General features: G+C 43.8%; 1 protein-coding gene across 1 annotated transcript in view; it reads right to left on the reverse strand.

Annotated features, from left to right (window-relative positions):
- The window catches only part of kcp (kielin cysteine rich BMP regulator), a 69,100-nt gene extending 56,627 nt beyond the window's left edge, over positions 1 to 12,473 (reverse strand). Inside the window, exons 1-5 of the mRNA XM_080761081.1 lie at positions 11,697 to 12,473; positions 9,544 to 10,097; positions 8,832 to 8,904; positions 5,216 to 5,520; positions 3,282 to 3,453 (exon numbers count right to left, since the gene is read on the reverse strand). Of these exons, the coding sequence (XP_080617207.1) occupies positions 3,282 to 3,453; positions 5,216 to 5,520; positions 8,832 to 8,904; positions 9,544 to 10,097; positions 11,697 to 11,811 (1,219 nt within the window). The 5' untranslated portion in view covers positions 11,812 to 12,473. The remainder of the gene's footprint in view (positions 1 to 3,281; positions 3,454 to 5,215; positions 5,521 to 8,831; positions 8,905 to 9,543; positions 10,098 to 11,696) is intronic.
- Positions 12,474 to 15,035: the final 2,562 nt, after the last annotated feature.

The raw sequence follows: 15,035 nt of genomic DNA on the forward strand, positions 1-15,035 counted from the left end.
ACTAGTGGAGAGATCCAGTGTAAGTCATTTTACACTTGGTTGCATGTTGAAAATAGCAGATCTACAAGCTCACAACCTGTCACGCTATGACGCATTGTGAGTGTAAAGTGTCAAATCTGTCATTATGATGGCATCAAGGCCCGCCAAAAATGTTAGTCGACTAAATCAACTGTAGATTTAGTCGACTAAAACTAGATTTAACACTAAAACACTCCAGGTGACTAAAATGTGACAAAAACTAAATGAAAACTATTCAAGAGACTATGACTAAAACTGAAAACTAAATTTGCTGTCAAAATCAATACTGTGTAGTACCCAGGACCAGAGTTGAAAACCATTATTTCAGAACATAGAGCAAAATAATCAAGCGAGTACAAACACATAACTGAGAGGCGACAATGCACTACCAACACTACGGCAAACAAACACAAACCTTAAAGGCACAGACCCTCTTTATTCTATTGTGATTGTGACCCACCTCAAGAATTTCAAATGTTCTGGAGACCTGTCAGGTAACCAAACACACAATAAGCAATTTCCTCAAAACTACAAATAACACACACTGTAAAATACATACACACACACACAGTCACAGTCACAGTCACAGTCACACACACACACACACACACACACACACACACACACACACACACACACACACACACACACACACACACACACACACACACACACACACACACACACACACACACACACACACACACACACACACACACACACACACACACACACACACACACACACACACACACACACACACACACACACACACACACACACACTTCAGTCTAATCTAATACAGTAAGTGTCTACTCTATTTTCTACCGAGTGGACAGTTGTCCAGTACATACAGTAACGTACACTCTACTGACTAATCCACGACTCTGGCATAGGGATACCTGTCTCAGCTGCCTGTGACACACTGGTCCCTTGGTGTTGGGGGGACAGGAGCAGCGAAACCCCATGGGGTCGGAGCTCAGGGCCAGACACACACCTCCATTATGACAGGGGCTAGACAGACAGGGGTCTTGGAGAGCAGCAGCGGCCATCTGCAAACTAGCTACTTCAAACATCGGTCGAATGTGGGATTGGTTTCATGTTTTGCTCACGGTCAGTCTGCATCAATCCGTTGATTGTAATGGGTGATGTTAAGACTGAGAGTGAATGAGTGAGTGAGGTGACTGAGTGTGTGTCATTGGCTACGTTTACATGAAGGGTGATCATTCCGAATAAATACTTCCGAATAAAATACATCCGATGTAATGTTTTTTGCTGCGAGTTTACATGGGAAATGGTCATTCCGAACGAATGTTTACATGGACGTTGCCATCGGTGTGATATAAGCCATGACACATGTTATTTCACCTGAAACTACGGCATCTGTTTGACACATAAAATATAGGCAGTTCATTCAGTAGCCTATGTCTCAACAATACATTAGCCTACAGACGAAAGACCATATACTTTGAAATCCCATCATTTCATCTCTCGCTCGCTGTAAGCACTGGACCAGAGAGAGAGAGAGAGGGAGAGAGAGAACGCGCACACACACACACACACACACAGTCACACACGAAGCAGTAAAACATCGCAATGTGGACCCTGTTGTAAACAAGTGTAATGCTTAATTGGGTCGTCCACTCACAGTTAACAGTCTTTGTATTGAGTTTGTGCTTGAAATGTACTACTGTAATTCTGCAAACTGTTAATAAATATTTCAATCAATCAATCAAAAAGCATTTATCAACTTTTCGCTGCACGCCTCACAAGGCTATTGGATATATTTGTGCTTCGTCTTTGCACAATGCACGTATAGGCATACATTGTGTAAGTAAGAGCTGATCTACAGGCTGACAATGTGCCCCACATACAGTAATAGCGTATTCTTGGGACTGTGTGTGTGTGTGTGTGTGTGTGTGTGTGTGTGTGTGTGTGTGTGTGTGTGTGTGTGTGTGTGTGTGTGTGTGTGTGTGTGTGTGTGTGTGTGTGTGCGTGCGTGTGTGCGCGTGCGCGGGCTGACGGCATTGCGTTCTCTCTCCACTGTCTTTCTGTGAGTCCCTGATGCACTATATAATTTGAAAATGATCAGTGATCATGATCAACTCGGGACGGTTGGATCTTTGAACACTCACAGACCAGGGGGATCATCAATCATCACTGCATGCTGCAGCCTGCTCCACGTTTTTTTGGGGGGGATTTCGGAGCTGCAAAATGCAAGAAATAACGCACTCTATGTGCAAACTCCTCGGCGCGCCTTGGATATGAGCGCCTTGGAGTTGGAGCGCAATGGAAATGAGCATGCTCAGAAAAACCAGAATGAACTTACATCCGAAGCAGTGTATACATGAGTCCAATTTTCTTTCAATCGCATTGAACATCGGAGTAATCCGGCCAGTGACATCGGAATGGTTTGGAAATCGCATTGAGCGTTTTCATTCGGATGTAAGTTTTTGTAGGTGTTTACATAACAACGTTTAATAGGATTGAACTTCTATTCGGAATGAAAAGGGGATTTAACTGCTCATGTAAACGTAGCCAATGTTTCGCCGTGTCTGTGCATTTACGTGGGTGACAGTGAGAGAGGTGGGATGCATACGTTTGCTAGATATACTAACAGTCCAACAGGCATTAGGCCAGGGGTATTCAACACACTCAAAACTGTAGAATGATTGTGTGTGCGGGGCCGCACAGCGTGCAAAACATTTGTGAGTTCTCAAAATGCATTTTGTGCTCAAACACGAACATTTATGTATACATTTGTGCACAGTAATTAGCATGATAATATGTCATGATATACAGGTATGTCCTACCTTAGAATAGATGTAGACCTATTTGACAGTGCATAAACATAATTGCCTTGACATTAACGACAGTCAACGAGCACCAGCTGGACACACACACACACACACACACACACACACACACACACACACACACACACACACACAGTGTGTCCCTGCCCTCTGCAGTGCTCTAGTCTAAAGTCACTGGAGTCTGTCTCATTTCTGTCCAAAGGCCCTTGAATGTGATGGAATAGGGTTAAGAATTACTGCATGTAATTATGGAAATGTCACACTTCATGCCCTTTCTTTTTTGAAAATTTCTTCCAGGGGCAACAAGGGGGCACCCCTTGTTGCCCTAATGTGGGGTTAGGTTTAGGGTTGGGTTTTGGGTAGGGCGTCGGACTCTGTTAGTACGACGGACCAAACACATGCACCCGAGAGAGACAGACAGAGAGACAGAGCTGACGGTGTGCTTACCCGTGATGCTAGCTTCACAGGTGACCTGTCCCGACGTGCAGGTGCACACAGAGTTCAGGTGAGTCCTCCAGCGCTGGCCGTCCTCCACCTCCGTGCCCTCCCACAGACAGTGTTGCCGCCTCACACACTCACACCCCTCCAGGTACTGCACACGTGACTGGAGCTCCGTGTTCTATACACAAAACCAAACACACAATGGTGCCAGATCATATATCATACAGTCAAGAGTCGACACTGTGTGTCCCTGTGTGGTAATACTTGGGGAATGAAAAGGTTGTCTGGGGGTGCTTCGGTAGGCCTACAGAAGACCTATAAGATAAGACATACCAATGTCCCTGTGCTGGAAAGCCACAAAGTATTCTGTGACACATATTGCTCCAATATCAATAATACCAGTATGTGAATTCAAAAGCAGCAGACTTTTCTGTGCTTGACTATCATCAGTGCTACTGAAACAAATGTTCTCACAGCAACAGATAAGTAGGTCACATCAAATTAGGAGCTTCAGCTGGTTGATAACTTGCACCTTGTACGGGACCTCTGCCTTTGTCTCCACATCTAGAACAGTGGTTCTCAACCTGTGGGCCGGGACCCGACAGGATTTTTGGGGGATCCCCAGATAAAACTTAAGTGACAATTTAAGGACTTTTTAAGACGGTTTTAATACTTTAAAGGAAAGAAAAAAAGACAATCAAAGGTAATCAACACTGGGCCGTGGCTCAGCGGTCCAGGCACCTTGGCTGGTAATCCAGTCTGGCAGTGTGCCACGGGTTCAACTCCCGATCCCGACGGCCCTCACTGCATGTCTTCCCCCCATCTCTCTCCCCATTTCCTGTAAGGCTACTGTCTGTCCCTCCATAAAAAGTATAAAATAAAGGCGAAACATTAGGCGAGACATTAATCTCAGCATGTGTTTCTTTAGGCTTTCCAGCCTAGGGACATTGATGGGATCTCCACTGCTAATATCATATTCAAATAGGCTATTATTAAGACCCTCGTTTATGAGATTGCATAATTTACCGCATAATCGGCACAGATTATGCACAGGTCAATTGTTTTCATCATAAAATCACATAAACACCTGCATATTTCATCGCTAAATAAAGGATTTTAGCCCACATAATCAAGGATTTTTGCCCGTGTTTTTCTGGAGGGTCTAATTATAGCATTTTATATGGTTATTTATGACTCTAATCTCAAATAATCTTATATTTCTATTTTCCCTCGGTTATATCAAGTCAAACGTACACAGTAGGCATGTAACTTTCAGTATAGAAGCCTGCAGAGGGGAGCTACACACAGCTGATGCTCATTAGGTCTACATCTATCCTATATGCCATCAAAGAAAGCTTTTTTGAGTGGTGCAACCACTCCAAGGAACAGCAATACCCATGTTCACCTATTCACCTATGTGACGTTAACCTACCTATGTGACTATGAGCATGCAGTATATGACTATGAGTACCAGTAGGGGCGCTGTTGTGCCAGAAACACAGAGAGATAGTGCTGCACTGTTGCCTGCTAATGAGAGAGAGAGAGAGAGAGAGAGAGAGAGAGATAGAGAGAGAGAGAGAGATAGGGGGGGGATAGGGGAGTTGCACCACTCAGTTTACACGGGTGTGATTATTTTTTTACATCTCGAGCTATAGGTTCTAAACAAGAAAGCATGTTTACAGTTTAAATTAATACTTTTACATGCAAAGTAATGCTACTTTTGCAATGTAGTTGAATAAAAATTGTGAAAAAAGCTCAGGGGGGGAAGATAAATCATTAAAAAATATATTTTTCGGTCATTTTTCTGGAAAATAGTTTTGTGTTTAAAATATCATGAAAAATCGTATGGTGAACCTCAGATCGTGGTACATATCGTATCGTGAGTTGAGTGTATCGTTACATGCCTATAGTACACAGTGTATTCTAAATCCAGAATATACCTGAGCTTTCACCATGTCCAACATGACAGCCATCTCCTCCAGCCTCTGCTCCAGTCCATGCAGTCTCTCTTCTCCCTGGGCCTGAGACACAGACTTCGCCCCCTGAGGGGATCCGGGAGGCCCCAGCAGAACCACACCTCTCTGGGGCTGGTCTCTCTGGGCCTCCTGTGGATAATGGCTGGGCTGGTCCAGTCCAGACCCATGGGGGGCTTGTGGTTTAATGTCCTCCTGAAACACTCGACTGCCGTCGTCATCCCTGGAATCTGGGCCAAGGGCGGGCGTCGAGCCAGACGGAGGCAGAAAGTCTATATGACGATAAGGACGTAGTGATTGATTTTGACAGCCATTTTTATTTAGAATACAATTGAATTTAGTTTTAGACAGTCATATTTTAGTCATCTGCAATGTTTGTGTTAGTCTTGTTTTAGTCAAATTAAATATCACAAGATCTTAGTCGAGTAAATCTATAGTACAGTTGATTTAGTCGACTAAAATGTATTTTGGCAGGCCATAATGGCTGATTTTAGACTTGGTTGCATGCTGAAAATAGCCGATCTAATAGCTCACAACGCGCCGTGATGCGACGCATTGTGAGCTTGTAGATCTGCTATTGTCAGCATGCAACCAAGCATTTACATGACTTGTCTTTTAGATCTACTGGATCTCTTTTCCACTAGTCTCTCCTGAACATTTTAGTCTAGTTATTATTTGTTGACGAAATTGTCAACAGTTTTAGTCTTAGTTCTACTCACTCACCAGTGAAAAACATTAGTCGACGAACATTTTTCGTCATAGCTTTAGTTAACGAAATCAACACTGATGAGGAGGAAGTAGGAAGTAGGAGGGGTCATCGTCTGAGAAACCCTTCAACTATCACTGAAAGTAATTAAAAAAAACACACATTCTGATCTAAGCAAACATTCAGACGGAAAATAACTGTAAATAAGTAACACTCGAGCTAACAAAGAATAAACAAACTATCTTTTTGGGGAGTTTCCATCTAGGGTGAGCCCATAGATATGATCTAAGAAAAACAAGCACAGATAAAAAAGGTCAACCAGGGTGTTTCCGCCACCGGGTTCAAATTTCAGGGAAGCCTAAAGTTATGCTTTGGCAAAGAAAAGTTTCATACGACAAAATGCTGTATTTTCAAGTGTCAATGTGATTATTTTTTCTTTCAATTGTTTCTTGAGGGGCACTAGCCCCTCCTATGTACAGCTTTGAGGGTTTGTGTAAAGACAAACATTGTATGAACACAAACATTGAAAACGAAGGTGCGGACGCAAATTGTGATTGGCCAGAATGCAACATGTCACACAATACTTTTGTTGAAGCATACATTTGGCATTAGAGAATGAGCATATGTACCCAATATATGACGTAACCCATGCGCACAGTCAATTTGACTCTATAAGTGGTTTTCAACCAGTGGTCTGGGGACCACCAGTAGTCCTTGAGAGGGTTCAGGTGGTCCCCAGCTAAATGGAGAGTAAGGTCGCATTCTCACCTAATACTTCGGTAGACTCGAATGCGTATGGGAGGAGAAATGGGATTCTTGCATATTTAATTGGCTACGGTTTGCCTTCACACTGTCATGATCCGCAGCAATTTTTCAAACGCAGGACCTTTATCAATGTGTTACATTCATAAACTAGCCTACACAGTGAAATGATAAATCTATGGTGATAAAATTATACTCATAACGTGCATTATGTGTCGTGCCGTCTGGGACTGCCCCCCCCCCCCCCCCCCCCTCTCTCTCACTATAAGCACGCAGCCACGCACTGTTCTTTTGGGCATGGAGCATAGAGTATTAAAAGGCATGGAGGCACAGCGCTGAGCCGCACTGATATAACACAGACAGCAGCGCAAAATGTTTACAAGTTTATCGAGATGAAAGTTCCTACCCCCCACTAGTCCCCACACAGTGACAGCACTCCATGTTTACGGCACGCACAGACAGACAGACAGAATATTCTGTAGGCTATAATTCTATTACACTGCACTGCAGTGTTTGTGTTTTCTTAAGCAATTGATTAATGTACTCTTCTCCTTTCGATCAGGGCTTCAGTCTCCACTCTCGTCATTCGACCACGTCTATCCACGGTAACGGGACATCTTTGCGCTGCGTAAAATATGCCTTCTCCGTCTCCAACTGTGTTCACTAGCTTTATTTACTGCGGATTGCATTCACACCTGCACCGAATCGTAATCAAGTGCGATTGGAAGCGAAGCGAAACCCCCGTTTTTGCTCGGAGTAAAATGCGGTTCTTTGCTGCGCATTAGGATTCGAATGAGCCTTCACACCTGCCAAACGAAGCGCACTTTCTGACAATGCGCAGCAGGATGCGTTTTAATCGCAGCAAAGCTCTGTGGTGAGAATGTGACCTTAGTAACTAAATGGACCCTTATTAGATCTTTAACCGTTGAGTGTGAAATAAAACATTTTACACTCTCAAGAGTTACATTATTGTTAAACATCTGTATTACTTAATTTACAAGAAGTCTAGTAGTCTACAGTGTAGACTCTACACAATTAGAGAATGTAGAATAATCGTTATTTTTGATAAACGTTTGCCTGTTATCTCTCCTAATGGTACCAACATCAATATAGCATGGAATTTTGGACAAAATCTAATCAAATTATAACAGAATATTCTACGTTTTGGATTTGAGAGACTAAAGATCTCATCAAATGCCGAATAAATAATATGGGCCTTCATATGAAAAGGGTTGAAAACCACTGCTCTACAGTAAAGCTGTTCTACTATGACTGTGACCCAGTAAGAACAGCTCACAGTCACAACACACTTTTGGATATCCTGAAACGCTGGTTAATGCCAAACACTGAACGAGGATTAGTATTACATGCTGTTATTCCTGACAAGCCTCTCACCCACACAAACACCAGTGTGGTCAAAATGCCTGATCCATAATTTACAGTAGCTTTCAAAACTCACTGCATTAATCTCTTAATACTAGACAACCTTGAGAGAAGAAATCCACATGGGGCAGCAGTGAAGGGGAAACACGGGAAAGGAGGAGGAGAGAAGGAGATGAAGATAGAGCCGTCTCCAACAGCGGCAGCCTGCGGCGTAAACTCCCACCACAGCCGGAAATCCCCAAACAGCAGGATACCAGAAACACATGCATATGCATGCACACGCATATGCACACACAAACATGCACAGAAACACCTGCATGGAGGCACACACATACACACACACTCTTTCACACACATGCAAGCCCACAAACATGCACGTAACATCACAAAACAATCACTCAGAGGAAACTCAGAGGAAACGGCACCAGCATAAAGTATATCATTCAAACAATCACAACATAAAACTCTCTTGGGTCCAAGTCTTCAAATATCTGACTGAAACGAACATCAGTGGACTTTTATAAGTGTCTCTTTATCTGTCTCATGTAGGAGTTTATTGACCATAATGAGAACATGTCTCGCTTTATCTCATCCAAATGTTTCCTTTTGGTCCTGGCTGCACCTGTGTGCATGAGAATGTCACGTCAAATACACATATATATTTCCCTTTTATATCCCCCTCGGAGCACAGAGCGTGGTACATGATTTAACGCTGATAAATCATCCCCATACCTGTAACGTTGGCACAGTGCCATGGCCGTCTGAGATACGCTCTGCTGGATATCTCCGCTGTCTTCACATATCCCTGCGTGCGTAAGTAAAGAGAAAAGCATATACAGATGCATGAACTGGACGCAAACCCACACACACACACACACACACACACACACTAATACATAAATGTATTATTTACACACATGAAACACACTTAAATCTTGCTCCAGTGTGCCATAACACAAAGGCTGGATAGGATTGTCTTTTTTGATCTATTTACGTACAACAAGACTACAGAAACTTAACTCTTCTATAAACAATTCTCAAAATGGTAACTTTGGCCTGCCTACCATTGCCAGCTAAAGTGGTAATTTTACTAGTTATTTACTAAATAACTATGGAAGGCTATGACGTCTAAAATCAGCATGAAACCGAAATCTGTGGAATTGAACTATAGGGGACCCATATGTGGAAAATGGTAATACCGTCCTTTATGTCAAGCGGTATTAATATTACAAGTGAGAGCGAGGGTAAAGGCCAAACCGCACCGATGCAACTCATTGCAACAAAACAGTTTATGGTCAAGCACACCAATGCAACTCCTTGCAACTGCCATTGGGGTGGGGATCATGGTTGCAAGTAGGTGCATGTTGCAAGGCGTTGCATGGCAACTCATTGGTGTGGAGTGGGCTTAAAAGAGTGCGAGGATGGGAGGTCCACATATACTTACAACAAACTTGCTGTCACTCTCGCCTGGTGTGCTTGCCAGTGTGATTACGAGGTCCAGAGGTAAGTCAATATTCAGTCTCTCCTCTCCTGTCCTCTGTATAGCCACGGCCTCTCGACAGTCCACGAACAAAGCCAGTCTATCAGGCTCCAATGCCAAGGCCAGTTGCACCCACTCTCCTCCAGAGAAGGGGTTTCCCCCGGGAAAGAGCAGGCTGCCGAGGCCCTGATGGGCTCCCCCCCCTCTCCCTTCCAGATAGTCCAGACGTAGGGTGTCGTCCAGGGTGGAGGACAGGAGGAGGAGAACAGGGGACGAGGAGGAGGAGAGAGAAAGCAGGCTGGAACTGGAGTGCGACGCCTGCCGTGCCACCAGGTGGAACCCCATGCTTCCTCGAAGGATAGACTGGAGGAAGTGAGAGTGCTGGCGAGGAAGGCTCAGGTGTGGCGCCCTGGGGCGGAGCTTGTATACCACGGCTCCGGGATCTGCCTCGCCGCCGTGCGTTCTGGACACGCCCTTTATCGGGTGGGTCATGTTTAGAGTGGCCAGGAGGTCAATCACTGAGGGGAGACAAAGTGTAGCCACTTAGATCTCACAGAAATCACAATAATACACGCACACGCACACACACAGCCATACAATTACATTGACTGATTGAATACTTTATTAGACATAAATGTAAACAGCACGAGGTCAGACTGACATTTAGGCTAAAAGCATAACACAAAAAAGTCCCAAGAGACAATTGTGGTCTCCACCAGGCCGAAGTCATGGGGAGAGAATATGTTTTGCACTCTGTCCGTCCGTCCGTGTGTGTGTCCGTCCATCCGTCTGTGGACAGCTAATCTCTGGCACCGTTGGCTTGATCGCAGCCATACTCTGCACACACACTCCCTGAATGCCACAGTTGAACCTCTGCCCCACGTTTTTCACATTGACCTCTTATAGCGCCACCAGGAGGCCGCTTTGTACACGTACAGATTTTGTTCAAACACGCATATTGGTACACAGTCTCTCTAGAGCCATTCAACCAAACCGGTCTTTCCTGGTGGTCCTATCATAGCCAATGTGAAAAGGGTGACTTTTGTACTACCTTGGATGGCAATTGGATGATTTGAGGCATTTTGTTTTGCAAATAAAATCCAAAAGGCCAATGTGAAAAGGGTGGGATATATTCCTCAGCCTATAATAGGAAAGTCTGTGAAAGATTTCACGTAAATTGCACACTGCGTTCATGATTTGAGGCGTTTTGTTCAAAACGGGCCAATCCTGCAAACTTTGAAAGCCAATGTTAGCCAATTAAGATGGAATAATATGAAATATCGGACAGATCCGTCTTGAACACATGACTATAGAGATAGTGTGTAACGATTTGCGGGATTTTTAGCAGAATCTGGAGGAGTAATATAAAAAAGTGTTTTTCAAGTGGGCCTCCTGGTGGTGCTATAACAGGCCGTTCTGGGGCAGAGGTTCATTGTTGGCATCCAGGGAGTGTGTGTGTGCAAAATTTGGCATCAACCGGGTTAACAGTGCCAGAGATTAGCTGTACACAGACGGACGGACAGACAAAATGTATAAAAATGTTAAGCCCACATTGTGAGCTTGTAGATCTGCTATTTTCAGAAACCATGCAACGTTTAAATTAAATAGGTCTAAAATAAATCTATACAAAAAGTTAAAGTATCTAAAGTTTTCAAATAATTGTAGTGGAAGTATATATAAAGAATTTGAAACAATCCAGTGAAGTAAAAGTAGACTACCTAAACATTTTACTTAAGTAGCCTTGTAAATATACTTTGTTACCCGGTTGATGTATTGCCATCAAAGCCATCAATTGCCATCAAAGCTGCAGCATGACTTGGAGTGGGAATCAACCCTAAAGTCATCTCTCAACGGTCACAGACAAGCAGCTATATATAAGGTGAGCTATACCGGTATAAATATAAAGCCTCTTATCAAGTTGCATGGAGGTTTCTCTCAATATCTTCTCCCTCTGCTAAGGGGCCCTTGGCCTGAAAAACTTTGAAGACCCCTATCAATAAAGTATATAGCCCACTGTGTGGGGGGCTGGCTGGGGGCCATATACTATAGCTGTGTTAAAGTAAACGTCTCCTATAGGCTACTGCACTGCAGAAGAACCATGAATGAACCCAACCTACCATTGTCGTGGCTCCTGCTACTTGGATTTCCTTGCACACACAGTGGAACATTCCACAGGACGCACAAATGTATCTCCACCAGGAGCAAGAGAGCTTTGTGTTTGACAGTCTCCATTCTCCACAAAGTGTAGAACAACGCTCTACTACGAAATGTTTTCAGTAGTATTGTCAGTATAATTTCAGACTGCACAAAACAGTAGGTGAGCACTGCCACTGAGAAATAATTTCCAAATGATCATCATCCGCATTGTTTGTTTAGCGCGTTCCTGTTGAGTCCGGTTCAATTACTTAACATGGCTAAGTTCAGGATGTTCCTCCGTGGGTTTTCCTCTTGTCAAAGAGGCTAAGAGCACGGCGGGGAAACACGAAACATCTGGATGGACGCAGTGTAGGGTCACAAAGCTCTGCAGTTCCCCCCCGGGGCACTTTCACTTCACTTCTTGGTCACAAAGGCACGGATGATGGCCCCTTCTTATCTATTTATCTTCCTAGTCAAATAATACATTGTGCCTGATGATGGAAGGAACAAAAAGGAAATAAAGCCAACGATAAAAACAGCAACAACAACAAAAAAAACTTCAGGTGTCAGAATTGAGTCGCAGGTAAGTTATAACTCCGTGAAAACTGCTGCGCGCAGTAGAGTAGCCTATCTGGTCAATGTCCCACATTTATGTCCATTTCAGTTGGAGAATCCTGAGATGATAGTTTCCTTTCTCTTCTTCCCTTGTGTTCTTCTCCTTTCATGAAAAAAAAAAGAATCTCTCTCTCTCTCTCTCTCCCTCTCTCTCTACCCGCAGTGTTGAGTGGGGTTGATTCCTGAAGACCCTCTTTTGGTAATCATCTAAAACCCGGTCTGGAGTCTGGAGGGGAGCCATGCCACAACCCCACATGGAACCAGATGAGTGTGTGTGTGTGTGTGTGTGTGTGTGTGTGTGTGTGTGTGTGTGTGTGTGTGTGTGTGTGTGTGCGAGGGATGGGGTAAACAGGGGTAGTCATGTTTCACTGCTTTGGAAACAGCCCCAAAGCATCCCCCCAAACACACACACACACGCACACACACACACACACACACACACACACACACACACACACACACACACACACACACACACACACACACACACACACACACACACACACACACACACACACACACACACACACACACACACACACACACACACACACACACACACACACACACACACACACACACACACACACACACACACACAGTGGTGCAGTCTCCCCCTCCACTCCACACAACGCTTCACTTTTTCCTCATGTTGCTCATGTCCTCTCATCTCTGATCTGCTTATTATGTTAGAAAGCAACCCTCAGCCTCTGAGGGCGCCCACTTACACCACATAAACACACACAGGTCACGCATGCATGCACGCACGTACACGTACACACACACACACACACACACACACACACACACACACACACACAATTGGCTGCCCTGACATGGCTCTCCTACAGCGATGACAATTAAGAATAATTAGACACGCTTTTAATTAGTCCCTCAACCGCACCTCAATGAGCGGGTAGGCCTACTAGCATACACATACACATACACATTCGTGTGGGAAGGGATAGAGAGAAAGAGAGAGAGAGAGAGAGAGAGAGAAATCTTCCGTTACGGTCAACAATGTGAGTATTTCTGGGGCGATAATGGCACATCCAGGTGTTTCACTATTACTAAACAGATCTAGCAGACACACAGGAGTCTCATCGTTCCATGATACCTCTATGACAGTGGTTCTCAAAGTGCATGGGGTCCAGGGACCCCCAGGGGTCCTTGAGGGAGTTCCAGGGGTCCCCACTCCCCAGCCAAATGACCCATCACTGCTAGAGCCGTAAAAAATATATTCTATTATGGGGGTCCCTGGCATGTCTTTTCAAATAGGGGGTCCGCAGGCTGATAAATGTCAATCGGGGGGTCCATGACATGAAATAGTTTGAGAACCACTGCTCTATGGGAGGCTGTGTAGATCCAGGCCTCTTGTTTTCTGCACACAGACATAGACAACGAGAGGTCACAGAGTTAACAATCAGTGGAGGGGATGCTCCATTGTGCTGTTATAGTGATTATATCTAATGAACCAGACATGACTGGTTCTGCTTTAACAGGATAGAAAGGAATGAGATGGTGAGATATTATACACATCTATAAAAGAGCACCTGATTTTTTAGCTCAGGCCTTCCTAACCCCCCCACCTACCCATACCAACCTATCCTTATCCATGAGTCATGCCTGCTACACTGTAATAATCATGCAATTGTTGCCACAAAACCTTCGTATACCCGGCCCGTCATTCCTGACATCGATGCACCTACAGATTAATGTGACTCATTGGATGTTATTTCCAGAATTACAGACAAAAGGCTGTTTAACTTTTATTGGCTTTTGGTACATGCACTGCACACAGTGAATCTTAGTGAGTAGGCTATAGGACCACATGCTCCTTTTAAACATGCCCTTTCAACCAAATCATTGTGGGCTATCTTAGATGAGAACGCAAAATGTTGTCCTCACTATTTCTTTGTTATTATTCCCCCTGTTTTCTAGCACCTAACAAGTCCTATAGTTCAGCTCGAGACAATAACAAAAAACACCATAGGCTATTGGCTCGGCATCTCATCTCCCAGGGTCTCACCACTGATTGAACTAGTGATATACTCCACCACTAGTTTTCTCACGCCCCTCAGGGACACAGCAGCAGGAATCAGAAGAATGTAGAAATGTTTGGACACTGGGGGACCTGTTTTTATGTAACACCAAACAGCGAGAAACATGACAGCTATGTGTGTGGAATGAACCTCAATTTTGTAAACCAAAGGGATCCTCTCATTCCTCCCATTTATATAACTTATGGTTTACTTTCTCCTTGCAGATCTCTCAGTCATATTAAGGCGAGACACCCCAGGTGAATAGGGAAAAAAAGTTAAATAATAGCTATCACAATGAAACTTCTCCAGTTGATTACTTATATTAAAACTAAGATTTTTTGTATTACAAGTTTTCTGAAATTATATGTTTAAATATGCAAATTAGGCATTATATGCGCTAATTTGCATACATTTCGGGACGATAAATCTGAAGATCGGATAAAGCCAGGTTCAAAATTATCATTTCATTTTGTTGACACATTAGAGACAAAGAAAATTACACATGGGATTTTTGATATCTCTAATTATCACTCCACAAATCAGAAAATAGTGTCAACAGGCATAAAAAACCCAATTTTCGGCATTTTTTTGGTATAAAATGTGATGTAAATCAGGCTGTGAATGATATATCAACAAATCCATGTGTAAATGTCTGCGGAATAT

This window comes from Protomyctophum bolini (genome assembly GCF_963924005.1).
Source record: "Protomyctophum bolini genome assembly, chromosome: 4".
NCBI lineage: Eukaryota > Metazoa > Chordata > Actinopteri > Myctophiformes > Myctophidae > Protomyctophum > Protomyctophum bolini.